At 41.8% G+C, this 23,009-nt stretch overlaps 1 protein-coding gene across 2 annotated transcripts in view; it reads left to right on the forward strand.

Annotated features, from left to right (window-relative positions):
* The window catches only part of eng (endoglin), a 42,990-nt gene extending 29,295 nt beyond the window's left edge, over nt 1–13,695 (forward strand). The window contains exons 6-14 of one of the 2 annotated variants that reach the window (XM_053410662.1): nt 2,711–2,903; nt 2,998–3,100; nt 3,657–3,861; nt 4,173–4,324; nt 4,626–4,856; nt 5,015–5,075; nt 9,599–9,709; nt 9,811–9,858; nt 9,954–13,695. In XM_053410662.1, coding sequence (XP_053266637.1) covers nt 2,711–2,903; nt 2,998–3,100; nt 3,657–3,861; nt 4,173–4,324; nt 4,626–4,856; nt 5,015–5,075; nt 9,599–9,709; nt 9,811–9,858; nt 9,954–10,075 — 1,226 coding nt within the window. In that variant the 3' untranslated portion in view covers nt 10,076–13,695. The remainder of the gene's footprint in view (nt 1–2,710; nt 2,904–2,997; nt 3,101–3,656; nt 3,862–4,172; nt 4,325–4,625; nt 4,857–5,014; nt 5,076–9,598; nt 9,710–9,810; nt 9,859–9,953) is intronic. The other variant, XM_053410663.1, reaches the window with a different exon arrangement.
* Nucleotides 13,696–23,009: the final 9,314 nt, after the last annotated feature.

The following is a 23,009-nucleotide window of genomic DNA, read 5'->3' on the forward strand; positions in this document are numbered from 1 at the left end:
TGAAGGCCATATCACTCTTTTTGCTATTTTATCTTTGTTGTTTAAATAGCATTTGTGATAAACTTTGTTGTTCTGACACTCTTAGCTTTAGCTCGTTCTATAACGGGCCCACGGTCCGCAGGGGAATTCAAACTTCTGCAGTAGAAGTTTACATCGCTGTTTCATCATGCGTCTCGGCCTGTTTTGGGGTGTTAGGTGAACTCATGTAGGATGTTGTGGGCATTTGAAAAGTGTGTGCAGTGATAACACAACTAGTGCGCAGCCAACTGGAGGATTTGCAAAGTAGGTGGGGAGAAAATACAGTATGTACATATCCCTCGTGGTTCCTTGTGATTTGGGATTCCTGACATGCTACTGCTATCATGTTATTAAGTGCAATTGAGAAATGTTAGTCCATATTTAAAGAACCATTTTCTATGTAATAGGCCGAGCTTAAAGCCAGCCTCGACCTGTGGTATTTACAGCTGGTCTTGAGGTAATACTGCGACAAATATCATCACACATAACCATAAAAAAAATAAAAAAATGTAGGTTCTAAAATTGCTCATCGCACTACCCGTCCTTACTTATTGCCACAGACAAAGGAGGCGGAATAGTTTGAGTCAGAATCCAGTAATTATGAATCATACTGTCTGTGTTCAGCCCATTGTGCAGCCCAAGAATGAAAAAAAACTCGACGGGGAATCTGCTGTACAGCAATGTGGGATGGATGCGGTTTTGTTTCCAGGGTTCTTGATAAAATGCATCATCCGCCTTCTTTTATCTTACTTGCGCTTAAAAAAATTATCTGATTAAATCACTGAGAAAACTTTGTGGCCCTCGACTAGACCTTTTTTAGTCCCTGTATATGAAATGTAAAAGTTCGAGGACTCGGTTAATATCAAGGCAAGACTTCATTGAATATTGAGAAACATTTGAAAAGGGAAACCATGGACAAAGGGCCACTAATGTTGACCATTCAGGTCTGGACATGAAGATGTTACTGGCTGCTTTTTGCCAGCAGCAGTAGCAGCAGGATTCTCCATGAAGCACAATTATTATCAAGCAAAGCCTCCTAAAGGGGTTTGAAGCCAATGCAGAGCTCTGACATGGGTTAAGATTGATGCTGGAATAGTTTGAGCCTGCAATTGTGTGTTTCTCTTTGGTTTTAATCTCTCTCTTCATGGTTTCCTGTCCTTCTCCATGTATATTATAGGGATGCACTGTAGGTCAGAGGTTAAGAAGTTTTCAGCCTTTGACACCCACATTAAAATGCCAGAGACTTGAGACCCCCATTATCCCAGATAAAGCACATCTGTCTATTTTCCTCTGTTGCTGTAAATTGTTCTGCTCTAACTGATGTTGTAATTAATCTTTCATCATAGCTTTGACCCAGAGAGTCCTAAACCCCTAGGTTGGGAACCACTGCCTGAGGTGATGGGTTTACGTCCCTGAAGGCCATATCACTCTTTTTGCTATTTTATCTTTGTTGTTTAAATAGCATTTGTGATAAACTTTGTTGTTCTGACACTCTTAGCTTTAGCTCGTTCTATAACGGGCCCACGGTCCGCAGGGGAATTCAAACTTCTGCAGTAGAAGTTTATATCGCTGTTTCATCATGCGTCTCGGCCTGTTTTGGGGTGTTAGGTGAACTCATGTAGGATGTTGTGGGCATTTGAAAAGTGTGTGCAGTGATAACACAACTAGTGCGCAGCCAACTGGAGGATTTGCAAAGTAGGTGGGGAGAAAATACAGTATGTACATATCCCTCGTGGTTCCTTGTGATTTGGGATTCCTGACATGCTACTGCTATCATGTTATTAAGTGCAATTGAGAAATGTTAGTCCATATTTAAAGAACCATTTTCTATGTAATAGGCCGAGCTTAAAGCCAGCCTCGACCTGTGGTATTTACAGCTGGTCTTGAGGTAATACTGCGACAAATATCATCACACATAACCTATATTATAAATATAAAATGTAGATAAATATCTCAGTTAAGAAATATAACTGCACATTTTTTCCACCTTGTTTTTCCTGAAAATAAAAGTTTCTACATTTGCAAACAAACACCCATAATGACATGTATGTGGAAGGGTGTATTTACTCAAACCGCTCCTACGGCATAATCCACGACTTCCCAAACTCAGTTCAAATATTCTGATGTGAAAAACCCAGCCCGCCAGAATAAGCTTCAAATATTCTGTTGGTGATGTCCCACTGCTGCGTGTGTTGCTGCCGGTGTGATGAGGTTATACGAGCTGCTGCGGGAAACTTCCATCTCCCACAACTTTCCAGCACTGCAGTTTGGGCACTGCGCCGAGTGTGTACCAGGTCAAAAGTTGAGTGCAGCACAGGGTTCTCCCATGAGACTTCTGTTCCATACACAGCGCAGCAAGGTGCTTATGTGCCTGCCCCAGCAGTTTGGTCTCCTGCAGGTCGCACCGTGACTCCTCAGCACTGACCAACAAGTGCAGCACCGTCAATTGAAATGTCAGTTGTGTAACTGGAAACGGTCTCCAGGAGCACCAGAAGTAAATCAATACAAATTACAGGCTATAATTGTTTATCAGCTATTGCAATCACTGCACCACTGCCGCAGGAAAGAGTAGTGCTGGCAAATCTGTTTTATGGAGCTGTTGTCTTCTTTTTTACCCATAATGTCATTTTCTGTTACAATCAACAAAAATAAACAACGAGACAAATTGAACTTCTCTTTTTTTTTTTTACAGGAACCAAACCTGGCTCTCGAGATTGTGTACTTAAAAATGAAGACGCGTCCGAGAAGCACTTCCTGGAGATTCAGATTGAAGATGCACCTCTTGCTTCTTCGCTCACGTCTTGCTCGCCGCCGCAGCAGCCGAAGAACCAAGTGGATGGGGCCGAGCTTCACATCATCAACATCCCAGAGAATACGAGCATTAGGTAAAAACTGTAAATTCACCACGTGCAGTGTTGTTTTGTTGCTGTTGTTCGGTTTTGTGAGCAAACATGTAATGTGTGGTTGTCTGTGTTGCAGCAATGTTTTGCTGCGTGTTGACGAAAAGAAGATCAGGGTGTTCCTCAGGGGACCTCAGGGAACGACGTGGATGGTCCTCAATGCACAGTACACCCAGTTTGGTGTAAGCACCCACACACACACACACACACACACACACACACACACACACACACACACACACACACACACACACACACACACACACACACACACACAGAGACAGTCTTATGTCCATGACTTCAGAGGACATTAGATTGACTTACATTGATTTCCTGGAGACTTAACTCAGCATAGTTACTACTATACTTAAATGTTATGATTTATATGATGAGGATTTGCTCTTTGTCCTCATTAGGAAAACAAGTCTCCATAATGTGACTGTGTAACAGAAACACACACATGCACACGCACGCGCACACACAGAGTAGTTATGGCCCATAGAGTTATCACATGTATTGTCCCACAACAGCACGTGTGAGACAGGTTTCATAAAGAGGGAAAATAATCTGCTGTCTGTGGTAAAACTGTTGTCAAAAGTGCTACATCGCTCACTTGATAACAGAGTTAACGGACTTCTTACACACGCATTAAGTTTGCCCGCCTCTGTGGAGATCATGGAGAGATGTGCTTGTGCGACACAGCCTCTGAAGCCGAGCGCGTCTTCCCTTTCTCCACAGTCCAACAATGACATCCTGCTGCCCAACATCAGAATCCCGCCCTCGCACACGCTGAACAGTGACAATGCGAGGGATGTGCAACGGAAGGCTTTAAAAGTTTTCAATGTCAGCACTTTCACCAGCTACACTGAGCTCAGACCTGCGAATTCCACAATCTTGCTGGTCCTTGTGAACAACGACGCCCCGGCAGGTGAGACAGTGAAAGGTATACATTTGTTTTTAGAGGTGTTTTAGAGCAGATGGTGAGAAGTCACGGCTCTGCATATAACACATTTGACACAATCCCTGCAGCGAGAAGAGAATCAGGAGGAAAGTGACTCCTGTAATAATAGTCAGAGTAATTTTCACCATCATCATTACTGTTATCACACTATTACTGCTATGCACTGTATTATTGTACATACCCTCTGTGTTGTGCTGCAACTCTAACTCCTTTAGGCTTTTAGCACAAAAGAGTATATGAACAAAATGGTTTATATAATATGGTTTATTTTCTTGTTTTGCTTCCTGTGTCAGTTGCAGAATCAACACTAGAGCCAATCAACCCAATCGCAACCACTGCTCCTCACCAGATGCCTCTGCTGATGCAGCTGTACACCTCCCCAGATTACCGCTCTCCCCTAGACGGAAACACCAGGGTGCAGAGCGACAAGAGAATTTACGCAGAGGTAAGAAATCATTTAACGTCTATTTATCACAAAACTATTCACTGGGGATTTGTGAAAATATTGGAAAAGCCAGAGAAGAAAGGGAAATTGAATAGTTTCCTCTCTGACTTCTACTGCATTCGACCGTCAAGTTTCTTAGAATTCCATCCAGTAGTTTTTGCATAATCTTTTTCCATGAACAAGACAAATGAACAGATGTGAACACATGGCCTCCTTGGCAGTTGTTTCTATATTCCGATACTACAGATTCTTGAATTTACATTCTGTCACAGTTTATGTCGTTGTCTCGGTCCCCCTGTAGATTTCAGGTCACACTTTTGGGACCATCGTCTGGACCATCAAGGTGATCAGCTGCTCCGTGTACTCTAAGGGTTCGTTCCCTGTAGTAAAAGAACTGCCCTTCATCCCGGAGTACTGCTCCTCGAAATCCTGCCCCAACAGCACTCGACTCAGCTTCTCATTGGATCAGCTCGAAGAGCTGACGTCCACCACGTGGGACCTGGAGTGCTCCGTCAAACTGTGCTACAGTGAGGTGGGAGTTCATCAAGATGAAAATACTTTTATTCTTAAATAAAAGGTTACATTGGAATTAGTAAAGCAATTAAAAAAAATGGCTAACCTCTGTCATTGTGATTTTTTGTTTGTATTTGTTTATAATTTGTTTTCATCTTGTTCTTACCACCTCACTAGACATGTGGAGAAGGAGGAAAAGTGAAGGTGGAGGTTCCGAAGCCGTGTCTGCAATCACCAAGTGAGTTCAGTTGAAACTCCAAAATATAAACCAGTTCATTTTTTTTCTTACTCTTTTAATTGTGCTCATGGAAGCAGATGGTACTTTGATCCACATTGGGGGCAGCGTTCTGTCTTAATTCATCTTAAGCAGTTTTATCAAATACAGTATGTTTTATAATAATCTCCTTACATCTATTATATTCTGTATGAAAACTAAACATTTCCTCTAATAGAATAGTACTTACTAAAACTGACCTTAAAGTGTTATAAATTATACATTTATTATATATATAAATAGTACTTCTCGAACAAACACTAACACAGAAACCTAATTGCTTTCAGAATAATGAAACTGCACCAAACAAATACACAAAGTTCCACTCTGTGAAATGTTGTCTCCACGTGATGTTGTCTTGATGGTGACCTTGAGTTAAATTTTCACATTTTTGGCAAATTATCCCTATGAGGATGAATATTTCATATTTTATTCTCTAACAACAAAGTCTCCCAACTCTCAAAAGAAAAAGGACACACTTTAGAATTTTCCCTTTCCTGCCTTCAGGACTTAATTGCTGAGTCCGATGCTCAGCCAGTACATTGCTGCCCGCTGCTTACATTGTCATGCATATTGTTGCTGTAGGTGCACAACAAACGCCGCGCATGGCGGTTGTCATAGCAGTGGACTCAGGATATGCGGTGAAGCCGGCGAGGGGGGGTTTCGGGGCAGAGCCTCGTCCTTTAGGAAGGTCTGCAGAATGACCTTGTGACCACAATCAGAAGTAATGGTCGTCAGGGGAGGGAGGTGAAGGCCTTTGTGTTTCCAAGTGGGGCCTGACTGCGCTGCTGTCCAAACACAGCCGGCCTGGTGCTATTGTCGGACCATTCAACACAGTCCTCTCAAACAGGGAGAGATGCTTTTGGACTGAAGACAGAAGTCTCCAGACGGGTGATTAATCTCCAGGAAAAATTCATTTCTAAGCAAAATAGCGCGAGAGAGTCGACGCCGCTCAGAAGAACACCTGGAGTTTGGTCTTTGTAAAAAATGATAAAGGGATTGTTTATTTATAAGCTTTCTTTATTCTGCACGCACAGAGGCTGGTGTGTCAGTGTTGCTGTGTGTGTGTGTTGTGAGGAAGCTGACTAAACCACTCATCCCTACCTTCCTGTGTCCTGTTGTGTTCGGTTAGAAATGTTTTTCTGGCGTGGATGAAACACAGGAATGGAATTAGCTGTGAAGGAAAAATGCTGGTCCGGTCGCTCTGCTTACGTGGCTTCATTCTTTTGCCGGTGTCAGAGATACAAGGGTTATATCAGCAGAGCGCACGGGCTGCGTTCTGCCTTCACTGGGCAGGACTGAGCGCTCCATTCAGCGATCCTTCCTGTTTGGTAGCTTCCATAAAGGGGGCTCCAGGGAGCCACGGCACAGGCCTGCTGCCTGTCTCCTCCTGTCCACCTGCACTGGAGCTTCTGCTTCCTGCTCCTGTTTATTCAGCTTTGCTGTCAAAGGCTCACTTGTACAAACTAACACAGCAACTGATTGCCTGGAGAGAAAAAGTCTCAAGAGGAAAAAATCCATCACGCATCTGTGATGTTTTATCCCAGTCAGGGTCAAGGAATGTTCCTCACTGACACGACAACAACCCGGGTTGACGGTTGGAGATGTAGTTAGTTCCAACAGCCACAAGATGTCCCTGTTTCAGTGCTCTGAGTCGTGTTTGATGCAGTTGGTATTTGCAATGGTTTTTATCAAACAAGCATATTATTGTTATTCAATTAATTCAAACAATTAAATTCTTCTTATGAGTGACATGTGCTACATTACACTTTGTACCTCCGATCTCAATGATGAATGTTCAGATATTAGCATTAAAAGATGTAATCTATAAACTTGCACAGCAGCGACAGCAGCATTACATGCATCAGTTATTTAAATGTGCATGATGCACAGCGCTGGCACGTTTCTACAAAACAAACCCTCTGTTGTTATCAGTAATGGAGAGCTGTATTGTGCGATGCTCAGTGTTGTACTTAGACTCACACTTTCCACCAGGAGGCAGGAGGCAGTAGAGGCAGGTGAGAGAAACTCATGCAAAGGTGATGATTAGTTTCTTACCAACGTTGCTGATGCTTGTGGGAGCATCTCTACAGGCACCTGGAGAGGGGGAGAGACATTTGCATTCATTTTTTTCTGTCTTAATGTGCTTTCCATGGCATGCACACGTGGATATGTTCCAGTGGGGACTGTGGACTGCTTGCTTGGGTGCTAAGAGAAAAAGTTGTGTGAGTGTAAAGCTCCTTAAGTACAGATTCAAGTCTAGAGACAATTTATCAGCCTGTTTCCATACAGGCAAAACAGATGCAGCAAAGTTGGGATCAGGTCTTAGTCAAAGTTGTTTTAAAGAAATGATTTGAAAATGATTTTTCAAGGACTTTTTCAAAGTATTTTTCTGGCGTCTGCGTATGTAATTTTTTTTTTCAGCTTTGAAATTGGAAGCAGCGATCAATAGGTGCCAAGTGAGTGGTTTGTTTGTACAATCAGATGTCGGAGCAGTTTTAGTTGATGTCTGAGTGAAGGGGAAAACTGTCAATGATCTATTGTACAGCCTTCTCGAAATGACGTGCGTCTCAAGGTGATCCGTCCACGGCCTCGCCGGACCACAGTGAGTGGAGCCGAATTGCGGGTCGGCCTTGCCGCCTAATACAGTCTGTCTGTGCCACTGTGTTGTATGTCAGAGGCTTGATCAAGTTTTAGTGTTGGTGCCCTGTTCTCTTTCTCTTTCAGAGCTGCTCCGAGGGAAAGTGATTTTTTTATGGCCCCTGGCTCTGAGTTTTATGCTTTCTATTAAGTCTGTTAGCAGAGAAGCACATTGTGCAGGGCGAGCCAGCACAGAGCTCAGCCCAAAGAACATCCCCAAATGCATAACTTGATTGTAAAGTGAAATTTGTATCATTAAATTAGAAAAGGGGAAATGATAAAGTACAAATGTACTCTTTTTTTTTTTATTTCTGTTTGGTTGAGGTCACCCTGCAAAAGTAATGACTGTTATATTGTCTACAAGGGCCTTGCTTGTGCTGTCATGGTAACGAGGAGATGGGAGGGAGGCAGTGTTAAAGGGCCACGCTTCAGCTTACAAGATACAAGATACATTTATTTATCCCAAACACATGCACAGACACACTCATGCAATTGAGGGAAATTTATCCTCTGCTTTTAACCCATCTGGTGCAGGACACACAGAGCAGTGGGCAGGCATGTACTGCGCCCGGGGAGCAGATGTTGGGGGAGTAAGGTGCCTTGCTCAGGGGCACTAGACAGTGGGGTAGGGAGAATCCTCTTGGATTTTTGGACAGATCCAAGTGTTGTCCATCCAGGTTCGTTTTTTGGTGTTACTCTGTCCAGGTACGTTTTTTTTTGTTGTTGTTACTCCGTGGAGGCGAACCAGAGACCTTCGAGTCTGATGTCTTCCCAATTTTCTGCCCATAGTCCAAGTTTTTCTGCCACTAGTCTACCGCCTCTCCAGCTTGTACACATCCTATAGTATTTGACGTAACATCATTCGCAAAATCTGTATCATGAATCTTTAAACTAACCGTGGAGGCAGCTGTTGGCCTCAGCTTGCAACAAAATCTGTCTGTGGGGGCGTGAAGCTGTGGTGTTAACCGTCCATCACAGTCCAGCATTATTTCATCAAAAGTCATTATATAGTCAGAAATAAGAACATTTTCATTTTTTTTTTTAATTCAACTTCCTTAAAGCTCATGTATGCTCAATGTTTGACAGGGAAACTGAGGGAACATTAGTTTTGTCCGCATTTGTGCACATCTTCTGAAAGCTTAAGGATATGGATGAAACTGATGAAATGGAGCAGTATGACCAGAAAGATGGGGGGGGGGGGGGGCAGTGTTCCTTATTGTTAAAGCGAGATGATCATTGACCAAAGAATTCACCGTCTAAAAGAGGCAACGCAGACCGCTGCCACAACGTGGCCACCTTCGCCTCATTCGTAAGAGATGTATTATCTCCACCTCCACTAGGTTTTCTGTTGTAAACTGTCGACTGTGCGCTGCCCTCTAGTGGAAATATTGCTTAGCAACCATGTCAACATGAAAGACGCGTGGAAGCATGTGGGCAGTGATTTGAAATGGACTTTTCTCCTTAAAACGCAGCAAATACAAGCCATAGACAGAAGTACCACTACTCTCAAGAACCGCCATAAAACGGTTGTAAGGTTTCTGCAGGAGTAAGTTCGATAATCATGAAATCTGTTATGCTAGTAATAGGGAAAAATGTCTCCAATCATATTTCTCTGGAAAGTATTTGAAAATATACCTAAACATGTCAGTGTTCCTACATTGACAAATTGCAACTGGATCACCACACAACAATACTTTAAAACACAACACAAAGGATGTGATTGACAGGCCACATCAAGATCATTTTAAGTTTCTGCAAATGTATTTTGTCGATAGCAGTAGCAACCAGTTGCGGTTGTGTCACTGAAGCTTGCATACATTGTGTTCTTTTTTATGTGTATGTTTCAGCCCCACCGTGCTTTGATTTCGGTCTACCTGGTGTCCTGGGCATTGCATTCGGAGGGTTCCTGATTGGAGTTTTACTTATTGGAGCGCTGTGGTTCATCAAAATTAAAACAGGTAAATGTACGATTCATTCCGAAGTGTCTGTGCTTGAAGATGCAGCAGGTCTCGTTTTATATTTGTCTGAATTTCCCATCTGCTGATTCCGCTTGATTCAGGATACCCAGCTGGACTAGACATGAGCACAACTGCAGCAAGTCTTTCAGGTGAGGACATTTTTTTTTTAATCTCTTTTCTTGTCTCTTCATCAGTTCTATCCTTGTTATCATGTTCTCATAGTTTTTTTGGCCTCTTTCTTCAGGATGCCGCTGCTCAGGAGCCAAACGACAACCAGTTTCGAACAACCCTTCCCCCTCTGAGAACAGCAGCGCTAACGCTAGCATCGGAAGCACCCAAAGCACGCCGACCAGCAGCATGGCATGAGATTATGCTAATCTGCACCACCACCAGGGCCGCTGTCTCCCCTCAAAGTCACCTACATGGGTTTTGTGCTTTTGTTTTCTTCAATAATGCTTGAGAAGCATTCATCCCCTTTCCTGCCCTCTCTTTAAATTCACCTAAATAAATTTAAAAAAAGCAAAAACCACAGGGCCGAGGTGACAGATAAACAGAAGTCTAATCTGTGGCTTCTGACACTCACCTCTGTAGCTTCTCTGTCAAGCTCCTGGACAGGAAGTTAAAGAGGGCAAGAGAGAGGAAAAAAGGCTCCAAGCAACAGGAAAAACAAACCACATCCCCCAAGAGCTAACAGGAAATTCACCGCATTCCTTTCAGCGAATTGTGCTTCTGTGACGGCAGCACAATAATAGTCAGACAGGAGACAAACCAGTCAAAAGAATCGACTTTGAAAAACAGATGAAAAGCTGTTTTGCATTCACATCTAAGCCACCCCCAAAAATACAAAGGGCTTCAGTTAGGTCAGTCCAAAAAGTTATCAACAACACCTCGGGGGACTGAGGAGCTCGACGTGTTCGGATCTCTTGGCCAATTAAATGCTCACTTTTAGGGGTATTTGTCCTAATTGGAGTTCGAGGTCCGGAGTTACCAGCTACCTCCTATTGCTAAGAAGTCCGGGGCTAAGTTTAAACTTACCACTGGATTTCTCTGGTGAATTGAATCTTACTCTCTGCCTTTTTCATGTTGTTTTTTATCTGTTTAACTTTACAGCAGACCCGCTGGGTCATTTGTAGCTCAAAAACAAAAAGTTATGGTGCCATTTTCATGCTATGCAATAGTGGTCTCGGGGGCCTCCATATAGAAATAGTAACTCCATAGCTTTTTGGAAAGCTGGAGGAACATTCTTGATTCTCTAATCACCCAACAAAACCAATCTAAAATCTTGTTTATGGCCAAAAGGCAGCAATAAACCATTAGGAAAAAGATCTTTGAAATAATCCCTCATGTAATGTGCAGTATGGAGATGTATGACTGTATTCAGAGCTAAGTAATGTGCCCATGAGGAGGAGTTAGCACATCAGTTTTCAGGTTTATATGTGGACTCATGCAGCTGCACCTACTGGGTGGAGTTTCCCTAAAATAGTCTGTCTGGAGGTTGAATTCCAGTACTTTTCCTCTGCACATTGTCTGGTCTCGTCAGGATCAGTCCATCACCACTTCCTGATGATTTGTTGCAACCATAAAAAAACTCAAGCCTGTGACAACACACAATACAAAAATAGATGCTTTACGTGTTGCGTTTAAGTGTTTTCAGGCCAATTTAGTCACCAGCCTGAACTGCCCTCTGAGGTGCAGCTGTTTATGCTACATAAAGCATCTCTCTTCTGCTTATCTAAAAAGGAAAGACTCTGACATTAAATGTGGTATAAACCGTCCAACCTCCTCGCTCATGTTCAATGCCGCTGTGCCACTAATTGCCGCTAATGCTCTGCTCTGTCTCGCGATCGGAGACGAGTCCGCGGAAGGGAAAAATAATTTTTAGACCTCTAATGGACGTTATTGATCACCTCGCTTTGACCAACAAGCACACGTTGAAACAGGCTGAAGAGTCGCCCCCCCGACTCCTGGAAAAGTATAGGTACAAACGAAGGGCTATGATATTCTATGATTGATTATTTAGCATTTCTTATGAATTAGGAGAATGAATCTGTGCAATTATTTTTTTCTTTCAATAAATAAATTTGCCATATTGAGTTTAACCTTCCCCCGCTTTTCTGTAAGCTGTAAGTTCGTCCCCAGCTCTGGATACAGCTCATTAGCACTTGATGGTATAATCACAAGCAACAATAGAATAAAACTCCATTTTGTTCTGTTTGCAACAATACATAAGTCAGTAAAGATAACCGCTCTAACCCAATGACAACGACTACCTTTGAAATTCCTGCTTTATCTTTCAGCTATACTGAATTTTTTGTAATTATATGGAAATAATTGAGAAAGATTAGTTTGATGTTAAACATATCGGCTTTTCTTGCTACATGTGATCGCTTACATGCATGATAGCTTGCGTGATGGGGGAATTAGAGTGACGGTTGATCCGTGAGGCCCACTGTTTCTTCCACTGTGTAAATGTATTTTTATATATTTTTACTGCCACTCTTAGAAAATATTCCCATCACATGTCAAACCTCTTGATTCAGCAGGCGTCCTTTCAAATACTATCTACAATACAAGAAGCACCAGAATTGTGATGTTAAATTTTTCTTTATATACATTTCATATACTGATATATATTCACATGCCATTATAGTTAATCACCTCCTCTCTTTTTTTTTGTTGATTTTTTGAATAATTTATTCACCTTCCAAGCTAATCTTAAAACATCTCACACAATGTCCCCTCATTGTATGTATCTGAGCTCTGTAGCTTGCCCCCCCCCCCGTATGTGCATGTGTGTACGTTTTCTCCGTACACGGCAGATTGTCTTTGTGTATCCGTGTAGAGACCGAACAAAGAGGGCCAGTACAAAATGCCACTTGAGTGTTTGTGCAATATGATGAGGTTAACTTGTATGTAGTGTCTATATGTAGTTTTAATAATGTTTTTTTGGGGTTTTGTAAGTGTTGTATGATACTCCTATTTTTCTTAACCCGCTTCCCTCTCGTATATATTTGAAGAAGTAGGACAATCTGTAAATCAAGGCACTTATCAAATGCACAAGATTGGGTTTGTATAGTTTTTTTAAATCCTCATATTGATCGGTGTTTTTTCCCAATTATACAACAGGCAGTGCGTGTCACAGACAGTAGCTTTTACCCCCTGCTTGACCTGTTATGGCCTCCCTGTCAGATCCCCCCCCCCCGTGCCCAAAGAACACAGCGTATCTCCGGTGATGCTGACATCCTGACATTGTGTTGTGTGCATTGTGGTATCCTAAGTGGAAGTAATGGAGACAGAGAATTTTGATTATTTCACCATAAAGTAGCATCTCAGTTAAATATCCTGTTGTTGTTTTTTTAACTTTAAGTGAAAATGCAGCAAGTACAGATTTTTCCATTTAAGATATAAAATGCTGCAAATTAGACCCACTCTTTATATATTTTTTCCAAAGGTCAGGTATTCGAGTAGGTATACATGAATATAAAATCAGGCTGTCAGTTAAATCAAATGTTAATCCTGCAAATCCCTTCGTTGCCTCTGACCACGGCTTCCTCCTCAGGCGATCCACACACAGTTACTGAAATATATGCGTGTGTGTTTGTGTGCATGTACATGGTATATGTAACACATTTCTATGTGCATTCTCAAGTGTGTGAGTGTCATTGTGTAGGTGTACTTTATGCCAACATTTCTGTCAGAATAATTGTCCCCTAGTCTCTTTTGCAGATGTTTGAAATCCGGAATTTTTACAACAAAAAAAACTATGAAGCCCACACAATAAGTCTCAATGTCTGATTGGATTTTATAAAGTATAAAATGCAGCGTTATTTTTCTACCAATGTGCAGCCTTTTACCATTTAAAATGGGTCCAATATGTGTTGAGATAGTATTCAACTGATGTCATGTATTTTTATATTGTCTCTGAACCAAATACTGTATTAGATTTGTCTGGAATTATCCTAATAAAGTGAATATGACAAACCTTCCTCTTTGGGTTTCCTGGTGTTGCTATTGAAATACTACAAAGTCCAGAACCCATCGATAGCAGCAGTGGATTATAGGAAGAGTGAGAATTATACTGTGTTTATTCTGTAGGTGGTTTGTCTTATGTGATTGGTGACTTCCATCTGAACCATGTCTCTGTTTCGATTTGACACTTCTACATGTGTACTGGCATTGTGAAGAGACATTTCATAATATTAGCAACATCGAGCATCGCTGATTGTGACGCTATATGTTGAAGCAAGATTAGATTTTTTGTACATTGGTGTCGTCTTGAACAATATCCGCACAACTACCTAATATATGATATTGTATTAATCCACATTTCACTCACTGTGAAAAATTCACCATTAATATACTTGCGCAGCATTTTATATTCTTGGCATATTGTATATACTATTATATTATATAGTATATACATATATAAATATACATCAATATAGTTATAGAATATAACATATACTACCAAATACTGATACATCTTCATGCAATCATCCTTTGCCACTGCACTTTACTCAGGTACATTTATATAATATTTCCATAGTGAAAGGAGAATATTATCTACACAATCTCTGGATATCTTTTTAAATAAAAAAATGATTCCTTTCCCTATGTACTTCTTTCTGAATTGATTTATCTTATCTTATCAGCTATATGCAGCTGTATATGCGCTGTATATTAGAAAATTATTTTAGGTTTGGGTATAATCGCTTCATCTGCAAAGAAACTAACAGCAGTTGGTGAATCTCGAATAATTTCCCCAAATGAGTCCCATATAAAATGAAAAATAGTATAATTACCTCGGCTATTATTTTGAGGGTATTTGTCCTTGTCATCACGCAAAGTGAAGTAGTTTAAAACTGAATGTGTCATCTGTCTTTTCAGTGAAATGCTGTTCTTCAAATGTTATAATAATGTCGAGAATTCTGTCTCCAAGTCTTGTTATGAATTCCATCTGATTCAGCAGAGCTTGACTCCTGACTAACCTGAAACAATGGGCTCGACGAGTAGAAAACATCATTATGCATTTGTGTTATGAGTCATATGTATGTAACCCTTATTGTTGGGTGCAATGATGAACGTAATGGTGTTTTCTTTCTCTAGCTGCAGCTTTTCCTCAGGTTTCAAGTCGTCTGTTTTAGATACAAAATTCAATCACATTTTCAAGACCGGAGCCAAGGCACACAATACGTGTTGGAAGCCTTTGGCCTTGAAGGATACACAATGTGACACGTCTGTATGAGTGTACAGACGTGTGACAGTGTATGACTGAGTGTGTGTGTGCGTGTGCGTGTGTGTGTGTGCGTGTGCTTGCCTGTTCAGGTTGTTTACATCTTAGGATGAGATGAGTTTTTTTTCAGCAGAACAGTAAAACCCTTGCATTCAGTCATCTAAAATGATGAGATGAGTTTAATACTTAGCACTAATGGTAATTGTAGATGGTTTCGGTTGCCCACAGTCTAACTTGGTAATAAAAAAATGTTGATCAGAAGCAGTAAACAAGTCCAGAAACTTCACAAACCAAAGCAAAATGTCTGTCCTGAGAATAAATAGCATCTCTAAAAACTTCGTATTTTTCTCTCTCCATATACGTTCTTGGAGCTTTGGAGCTTTTTCTAGTTTATACATTTCTTAGAGCCTTCATATATTATGCATATATATTGTGCATACATCCTGGAGTTCACTTTATTCGTGTCACTTTTTTTAAACATTAGTCAAAGACATTTAAAAATGGTATGAGTATGATATTTGGACAAAGCTACAGTCGTCATATGTCTTCTGCCGATTGCGTGAACAGTGTGTACCTTCACTTGCCTTGTGTTCTCACCACCAGTATTTTCATAAACTTCAACTACAGATATTTCTTCACTATATTTCATTACTTTTAAGGCTCGTTCTATTATTTGAAAGTTGGTGTCTAAATAAAGATTATTACCATTACCTCATTCTTTTTTAACAATAGTACAGCACCAATTCACAGAGCAGAGAGAACGAGACTGAGACTTGGGGATAAATGAAAGAAAGACGTTGATTTGTTCCATAACCTTTGAAAAAAACGACAACATAACAGGGAGGAAGAAGAAAAGATGACTGATGTGTCTTAAGACCATATCAAATGATCTAGTATCGTTCTCTGAAATGTGAAAAATACAGAAATAGGAAATTGAATTGTACCTCGTTTGGATTTATATTGATTTGATGGGGTTAATTGAGCCAACAACCCCATTAATTATTCAATCATTTGACACCCCCATAAAGACTGTTGGTTTCCATCTCTCACTCAAAGGTAAGACCATGGGAATGGGAGACAAGTGGCAGTTTGACAGCGACCCCTCCGGTCATGTAAAGGTCATGTGTTTAATCATGCGTCCTGAAGCACTAGATATAGTCCTCAACACAAACTGTCACTTGTGTAGAGTTGACCAATGACTGTGCTGAAATTGAAAAGATAAACTATCCTGGTACAGTTTTCATTATGGTGCTAGATATGCTGGCAACGCTGTATAATGAATGGCTGCGGGGGAAACAACCCATTACATTTAATTACTCTGATGAATGTTTTACTGCCGACGACCACCAGATGGGGCTATATTTAAAAAAAAACATTTCTCTCTCTGAATGCACAGATTTTATAGCCTATTAACAGAAGAAGACAATGAGCCCCTTTGTAAAAGCGAAGCACCGAGCCAATCTTGATTGAATGAAATCACAAGTAATGCTGTGCAGAAGCACTGAGAATATGAAATGTAATGTAATACATTTCTGCCCATCACACATGGACACTGCAACTAATACAATCTGATATGAAAATGCACAAGACTGTTTGTGCACAATGCGTATCTCACATCATCAATGCGTCTATATGGCCCCTTTAGGCGCCTTTGTGAGTATCAGGTGAACAAATCTGGGACTGATCCTGACATGAAGCCCAAAAAGCCTCGAGGGCATGTCGAATCCGGGAAGCTATATGTGAGCACAAGTGAAGCTTCTCGGTGTAAGCCTCGTCTCCCTCAGACTTTCACACCCCGAGGCGCTGTGCTGCACACAGGGTTGTTTACGCGCTCCGAGACGACGTGCAAGCCGAGCCTCGCTCACCCACACTCGCACAGTCGCTCTCTCTCGCGAGCACCTGTAAACTTTGCCAGCAGCCTCGTGGAGTGGACCAAGGTAATCCTTTAACTTATAGGCAGTGCTGTGTGCTCGCAGAAAAATCCCATCCAATTCAAACTGCAGACACCCCCGGAGCTGATGTGTGGCCCAAACACCACAGAGGTGATAAAAACCCGGCTTTCTGCTTCTTTTGCATGCAAGTGCAACAAATGTCATCAATGAAAATATCCAGGTCGTGAAAGTGGACATTCCCTGTAATGTGAATTTGTATTACTTTATGCAATCAACACATTTCGGTGAACGAGTCGTTTTTGCTTATGCAGATTTATCCATTTCCTAATTCCTCGTGCATGAAAGTGTAACCTCTCAGTGAATTTCATGAGCAGCAGGTGGACGCTTCCCCTTCTTGTCTGCTGTTTTGTGATTTGGGCCGAACATCCCCTGCATCAAAATGAACGTGGGACCGCACCAGAAGAGGAAAGGAGATGCAAACTAGAATGGCACTCGGCCGAGCACATGCCTTCACCAAGGCCAAACAACATGACATTCCAACAACACACAACAATCCTGTCCATTCCATTGAATAGCAACATAAAAATAAAATGAAGTGGTCTGCGGGTTTTATTTTTAGTTTCCTAATAAAATTTAACAAAATTGCCAGTTTCTGCAATTCTAAGTAAAGGAAAGGACAGGAAGGGAAAGGAAAAGGGACATAAGGATAGGACAGCAAAGGAATGAAGGGGAGAGGAGAGGAGAGGTAAGGAAAGGACACAACATTGCAGTAAGGAGAGGAGAGGAGAGGAGAGGAGAGGAGAGGAGAGGAGAGGAGAGGAAAATAAATGGTAGGAAAGAAAAAAGAATAGTGAATATCTGCCCCTTTAACCACAGCAAAATTTAACTGGTTCATTTTGGGCTTATGCCCAAACCACCAAGTTTAGTGCAAATAAAGTTGGGTGGGTGAAAACATGCACATTCTGCAATATAGAGTTTAGATTTTATATAGTAAGATTACACCATACAGGCAAAACCAATCCTGCGTTCGTTCCACAGCCTCATCCCACCTTTTGTTTTCAATGTTTTATAAGATTAATGCATTTCCTTTACGTATCGACTGTTGGGGCAACAAAGAAGGTGCTGAACAATTTCTCCCTGAACTTCCTGCCTGATGAACCAGCTGAAGCGTAATTGGCCGCAGCTAAATGCTTTGCAGGTATTTTTTTTCTCCGGCTTTAACTGCCACAACAGATTATAGTTTTCTCCTCCGGTAGCTCACTCCCTTAGCTGGTTCTTCATAGAGAAACTTTAGTGTTGAGATGTTGTTTTGCTCATTATGTGTAACCTAATGTAACTAATCCACTAAAACTGTCTGGTTTAACTTGTGACTCTTATGTGTTGTGTTGTGTTAGGATGGTTGACTCGGATGTAGATATACACCTCGCAAAGTAACAAAGTAACAAAGTAACAAATCCAAAACTAAAACCAACGCCCTGCGGTTTTATGCCTCCGCCAACCAGTGCAACTTGGGTCTGCATTCGTGACTGTGACCTTTGACCACTGAAATAAAATCAGTTCATCGTTGTGCCCAATTTTAAAGACATTTCCTGAAGGTAGAGTTGAGATGTTTTTAGAGGCCACTGTGACCTTGACCTTCGAGCTTTAACCATCCAAATCGAATCAGTTACTCTTTCAGGTTTCAGGCGGTTTTCTGAGACGTTGCCTTCACAAGACCAAAAACTTGTTTCGTGAGGTCACAGCAGCCTTGACCTTTGACCACCTAAATCTAATCAGCTCAGCCGGGACTACAAGTAGTTGGAATATTGGTGTCCATATAAACATAGTCATTGTCCACATCCAAGCCAAAATGAAATAGGTCCTTTCTTGGCCCTTGTCCCATCCTTCCACCAAGTTTCATGGAAATCCATTCAGTAGTAGCTCTTGTATAATTCTGCTGACAAACAAACAAATAAATAAACAAACAAACACACGAGGATACAAACCTCATTGTGTGACTTGATAGGAACAGAGTAGGAGATGGTGCTTATAGTCATACAACTGGCTCAGCTTGGTCAGTGCCAACATTTAACTCACGAAAAAATACCAATAAGTGATTTGAGCACAACAACGCACCTTTTAACCCTGGTGAATTATTCGATTTTTACACAATCTATTGAGCCCCCTAAAATGCATTACATCCACGTGTTGAACTTCAGTTACAGTCACAGTTTTCATAAGCCTTTGCAAAGTCCTCACTTAATGAAAACCTGTGGCACCGGTTGCGTTGTGCTGTGCTGTTACTGGGGTGCTACCTCTTATCAAGTCGTCAAGGGGATTTTTAGGATTTTATGATATCTTGGCAAAGCCTTTAATTTAACTGTTTTCTTGCCGCGGGGATGTTATTTTGCTCACTCTTATTAACACCTAAAATTGTTGTCGACCCTCGTCTGGCACGACCAATCAACACTCGGCCTCTCCAGTCCGAGTGCAGGCATGCGTTTTTTTGGTATGTGGTGTTGAGGGAGCCATTTTTAGCTATAGCTTAAATGTGATTGATATATTTCCTCCGTGAAGACAAAACCTAGCCCCGCGGTGGCAGATATGGAAATAAGTGCAAAGGAAAAAAAACACACAAATGTAAATTAGTGTAAGCAGTAAGTGTAGCTCCAGATAAAGCCCCTGACTGGCTGCAAAGACAAGTGCCACCGTGCACAGAATGCTGAGCACAGCGAGCCGCTTGTAAACAAAGCTTCTGCTATTTAGTTTCAGTTGGCTTAATTAGAATGAATGAGGGGGCCTTGTGCAAAGAGGACAGGTTTTTTTTTTCTTTCCTTCGGGTGGAGGGAGAGAGGGATCGGCTGCGGTGGATGGAAAGCTGGACGGAGAGATAAAGTTACCAGTGGGTTGCATGGACCAATTGGACGATGACAAACAGAGCCTGCTGCCAAAGGCCCGGACGTAATGAATTTAGGGATGCAACATACGTGTTACTGTGTGTTCAAATCAAATTTATTATGATTATATTCCACGTTTTATCTGTACACCAAAGGCAGATGAAGGGTGTGTGTGTGTGTGTGTGTGTGTGTTTGTGTTGGAGAGAGACAGAGAAATCATTTTATGTGAGTGTAGCTGTGATTTGTATTTGGAAACTAATATTTAGCATTTAGATCCTGGCGAGGAAGATCCCCATATGTGTTCCAGGCAGGGGAGCAGATTGTTGCTCATAAGTAAGTTCTACCACCGGTGTGATGCCGTTGCGATTGCAAAATAAACTCACATGAAAAGTGTCCCAGCAGGGAACTAAAGTCTCTATTAAACGTGAGCAATGTCTATTTGTCTTCACCGAAAGCAAGATCGTTCAGCTCGCATTGACGTTGATTAAGATTTTGTATTTTTAATCCCAGAAACTGAAGGAAGAAACAATGGTACCACCTCTGCACCTTTTACGTTTTATTACTTAGCTGCATTGTAGAAACCTTTGTCAATTGTCATTACACGCATGAATGTGCCTCACATTGCTCCCAGTTGGCTTCAGTTAATGTGCTCTGGGTGTGCACTGAGCTTGGTCACAGCAGTTATTTTGTTGATTCAGTTTACTTTTGTAAGGTGTGTGCAAGCTCTGCTTCAAATCTACCGGGTGCCACTCGACTGCAAACCAACTTGATGGGATTTACTAATGAGTAATGTAAATAAAAAACAATGCACAATGATGCATTACACCATTTTCCTCTTTTTGGTTCGAATCCTGGGTCACCTGCATCCTTTCTGTGTGGGGTTTGCATTTTCTCAGACAAATGGTTGTCTGTCTGTCTCTGTATGTTGGCTCAGCAATTCGCTGAAAACATGTCCAGGATGAGCCCCACCTCTCAACCCAATGTCAGCTGGGATTGGCTCCAGCTCCCCCCGAGACCCCTAAAAGTATAAGCAGTATAGATAATGGATGGAATGATTCTTTATCTTATACATCAAGTATTTCGATTTTCAGTGGCTCTTAATAATTTGTGCTCTGTCTTGACTTTTCATTTTGAAATATTTAGAATGCCAAACTATACAGCTATTTATTGTTGTCAGGTCATTGTAACTATGTTAGGAGAGACGGAGGAAGTGAGGCGATGTGGTAAAGCGACACAGTCCACGATAGGTATAACGAGGTGGATGAAGGGGTTGACAGAGCAGGAAGAAGACTGTTGTTTGTTTTCCCATTTCAAGTTGTATAATGAGACTGCAGTTTCTTCATCCATGACCGTTCCACAACCTTATCTGTGTTACTGTTGGATACGTTATGACGAAAGTCCTTGAAACTTAAGGAAAGCCTCATTTAATCCCAAACTACATTTGTTCCCCTAAACCTTACTAAATCATAACCGTTCCACAACTTTTGTTTATTGTCGTTACATAAATGACAACAATACAATACACCCAGGTAAATGGGTTGTTTATGAAGATATAGGGACAAATTTACCTTCGTAGTATCTTGGTAGACAGGTTCCCCAAATGAGTTCTTTACAGACACTGATGATTGCTACTAAAGAAGGGGCCACAGCTCAGCTACAGACCTTGCCAGCCTTTGTTATAGCTTCATGGAGCAAGTTTTTACATTTGAATCCCTCATTCTACACGTGTGCTTTCGTAAATGTTGTCTTTTGTTCTTGTTTGGCATTCAACAACTGCACCGCGCACAAATCTCTGACATAGGTGGGCTGTCAAAGCCTGCGCGGGGGGGGGCTGTAGCCGAACGCCAAAGTGTCAAAACGTTCCGATTTAGGAATTCATCAGTTGCGTGTCCGTTCTGCGACACGACACACCTAGGGTGAGAGGTCACGTCCACACAGGGGAGGTGATAATGACCAATGTTTGGGACAGAGATAGAGACTGGAACACAATCAGGTACGTGTCACAGTGAGTCTCGTCAGCCACAGAACTCTGGATGATTGAGGGGCTGTTGTTGAATTGCTCAAAACAAACCAAGCAAAAAACAAAAAAGGAAGACTGAAAATGCAACCATAAAGATTAACGGGGCAGGTGGAGACAACATGTGGCTCTTAATCATTTGACATTAATGAATACAGTTAATCTACATTTTGTTGGAAATGCACCAGGCGCTGAAAATGGTCATTAATCACCAGCTCCCACATGAGGTCGCATTTCTCCTTCCATATGTTCGCTATATAAGGAGCAATAACACAGAGGTTACGGTGAGATGCCTTTAAACACAACACGAGACGCCCATATTGACTTTGTGTCACCCGACCACTTGGCTTTTTTTGTTTTGGCGGGGACGGCCTGTCAGCGCCGACGGCAGCTGAAGGAGCGAAGATTTCTCGGAGGAGAGACGGGCGAGAGGGAAAGGTCACGGCGAATAAAAGGCTTTTAATCGGAGTACCTCGTGTCATGCGCCCGGGGAATATCAAAGACGTCCCATTTCGGGTGAGGTCAGAGCGGGTCGGCCTCCCTGTTTGCCCACTGCTCTGTTCTCTGTTTGTGATGCCTAAATACCCCGGGCTGCAGAGCCTTAAGAAAAGGTTAGACGCAGCGTGGCGTTCTGTCTGACTCTCTCTCTGCTGACGCCTGCTCCTCCACACTCTCTCTCTCTCTCTCCTTGTGTCCATGTGTGCTTGCGTAACGCTCACTGCGTGGAGTTGAGAATTTGAAATGTTGCTCTGTTTAAAGCTTACGGCTTTGCAGTGTTATACCGTCCTTAAACAAAGGCAAGACTTAATACTGGATTTGATTTTGTTCTCAAACATTAAAAATAAATAATAAAATGGTAGGAGATCCAGTCGCTTTGTCAGATTAAAACATGAATGCACCATAAAAGCTGTTACATCCCCTATATGTTTTATTGAATTTTTGTTATGCTGAGAATACTTCCCAGTCTACTCCAGCATGTCAGTGGAGATAGATGGTACAGGTTTATCTGGAAGTCAGCGGTGTTGTCAGCTTGGCCAAAGGTCTCTGCCTTTATTTAGGAGCTCTCGCAGTCAGGGGGATAGCTGGCCAGTCCATTAGGTGTGAAGAGAAATCAGGGTTTTTTTCACAACACTGGCTCCGGGCATCCATCATGTCTCACATTCGGCACTCTTCAACACCACCGCTGCGTTTACTGACTGCTTTTAAATTCACACTTCTGCGATCCAAACATAAACAAAGGATTAGATCCACCGCCGCTTTAAAACGGACTGACAACCGTGGA

The sequence above is a fragment of the Pleuronectes platessa genome, chromosome 19, assembly GCF_947347685.1.
Source record: "Pleuronectes platessa chromosome 19, fPlePla1.1, whole genome shotgun sequence".
Taxonomy (NCBI): domain Eukaryota; kingdom Metazoa; phylum Chordata; class Actinopteri; order Pleuronectiformes; family Pleuronectidae; genus Pleuronectes; species Pleuronectes platessa.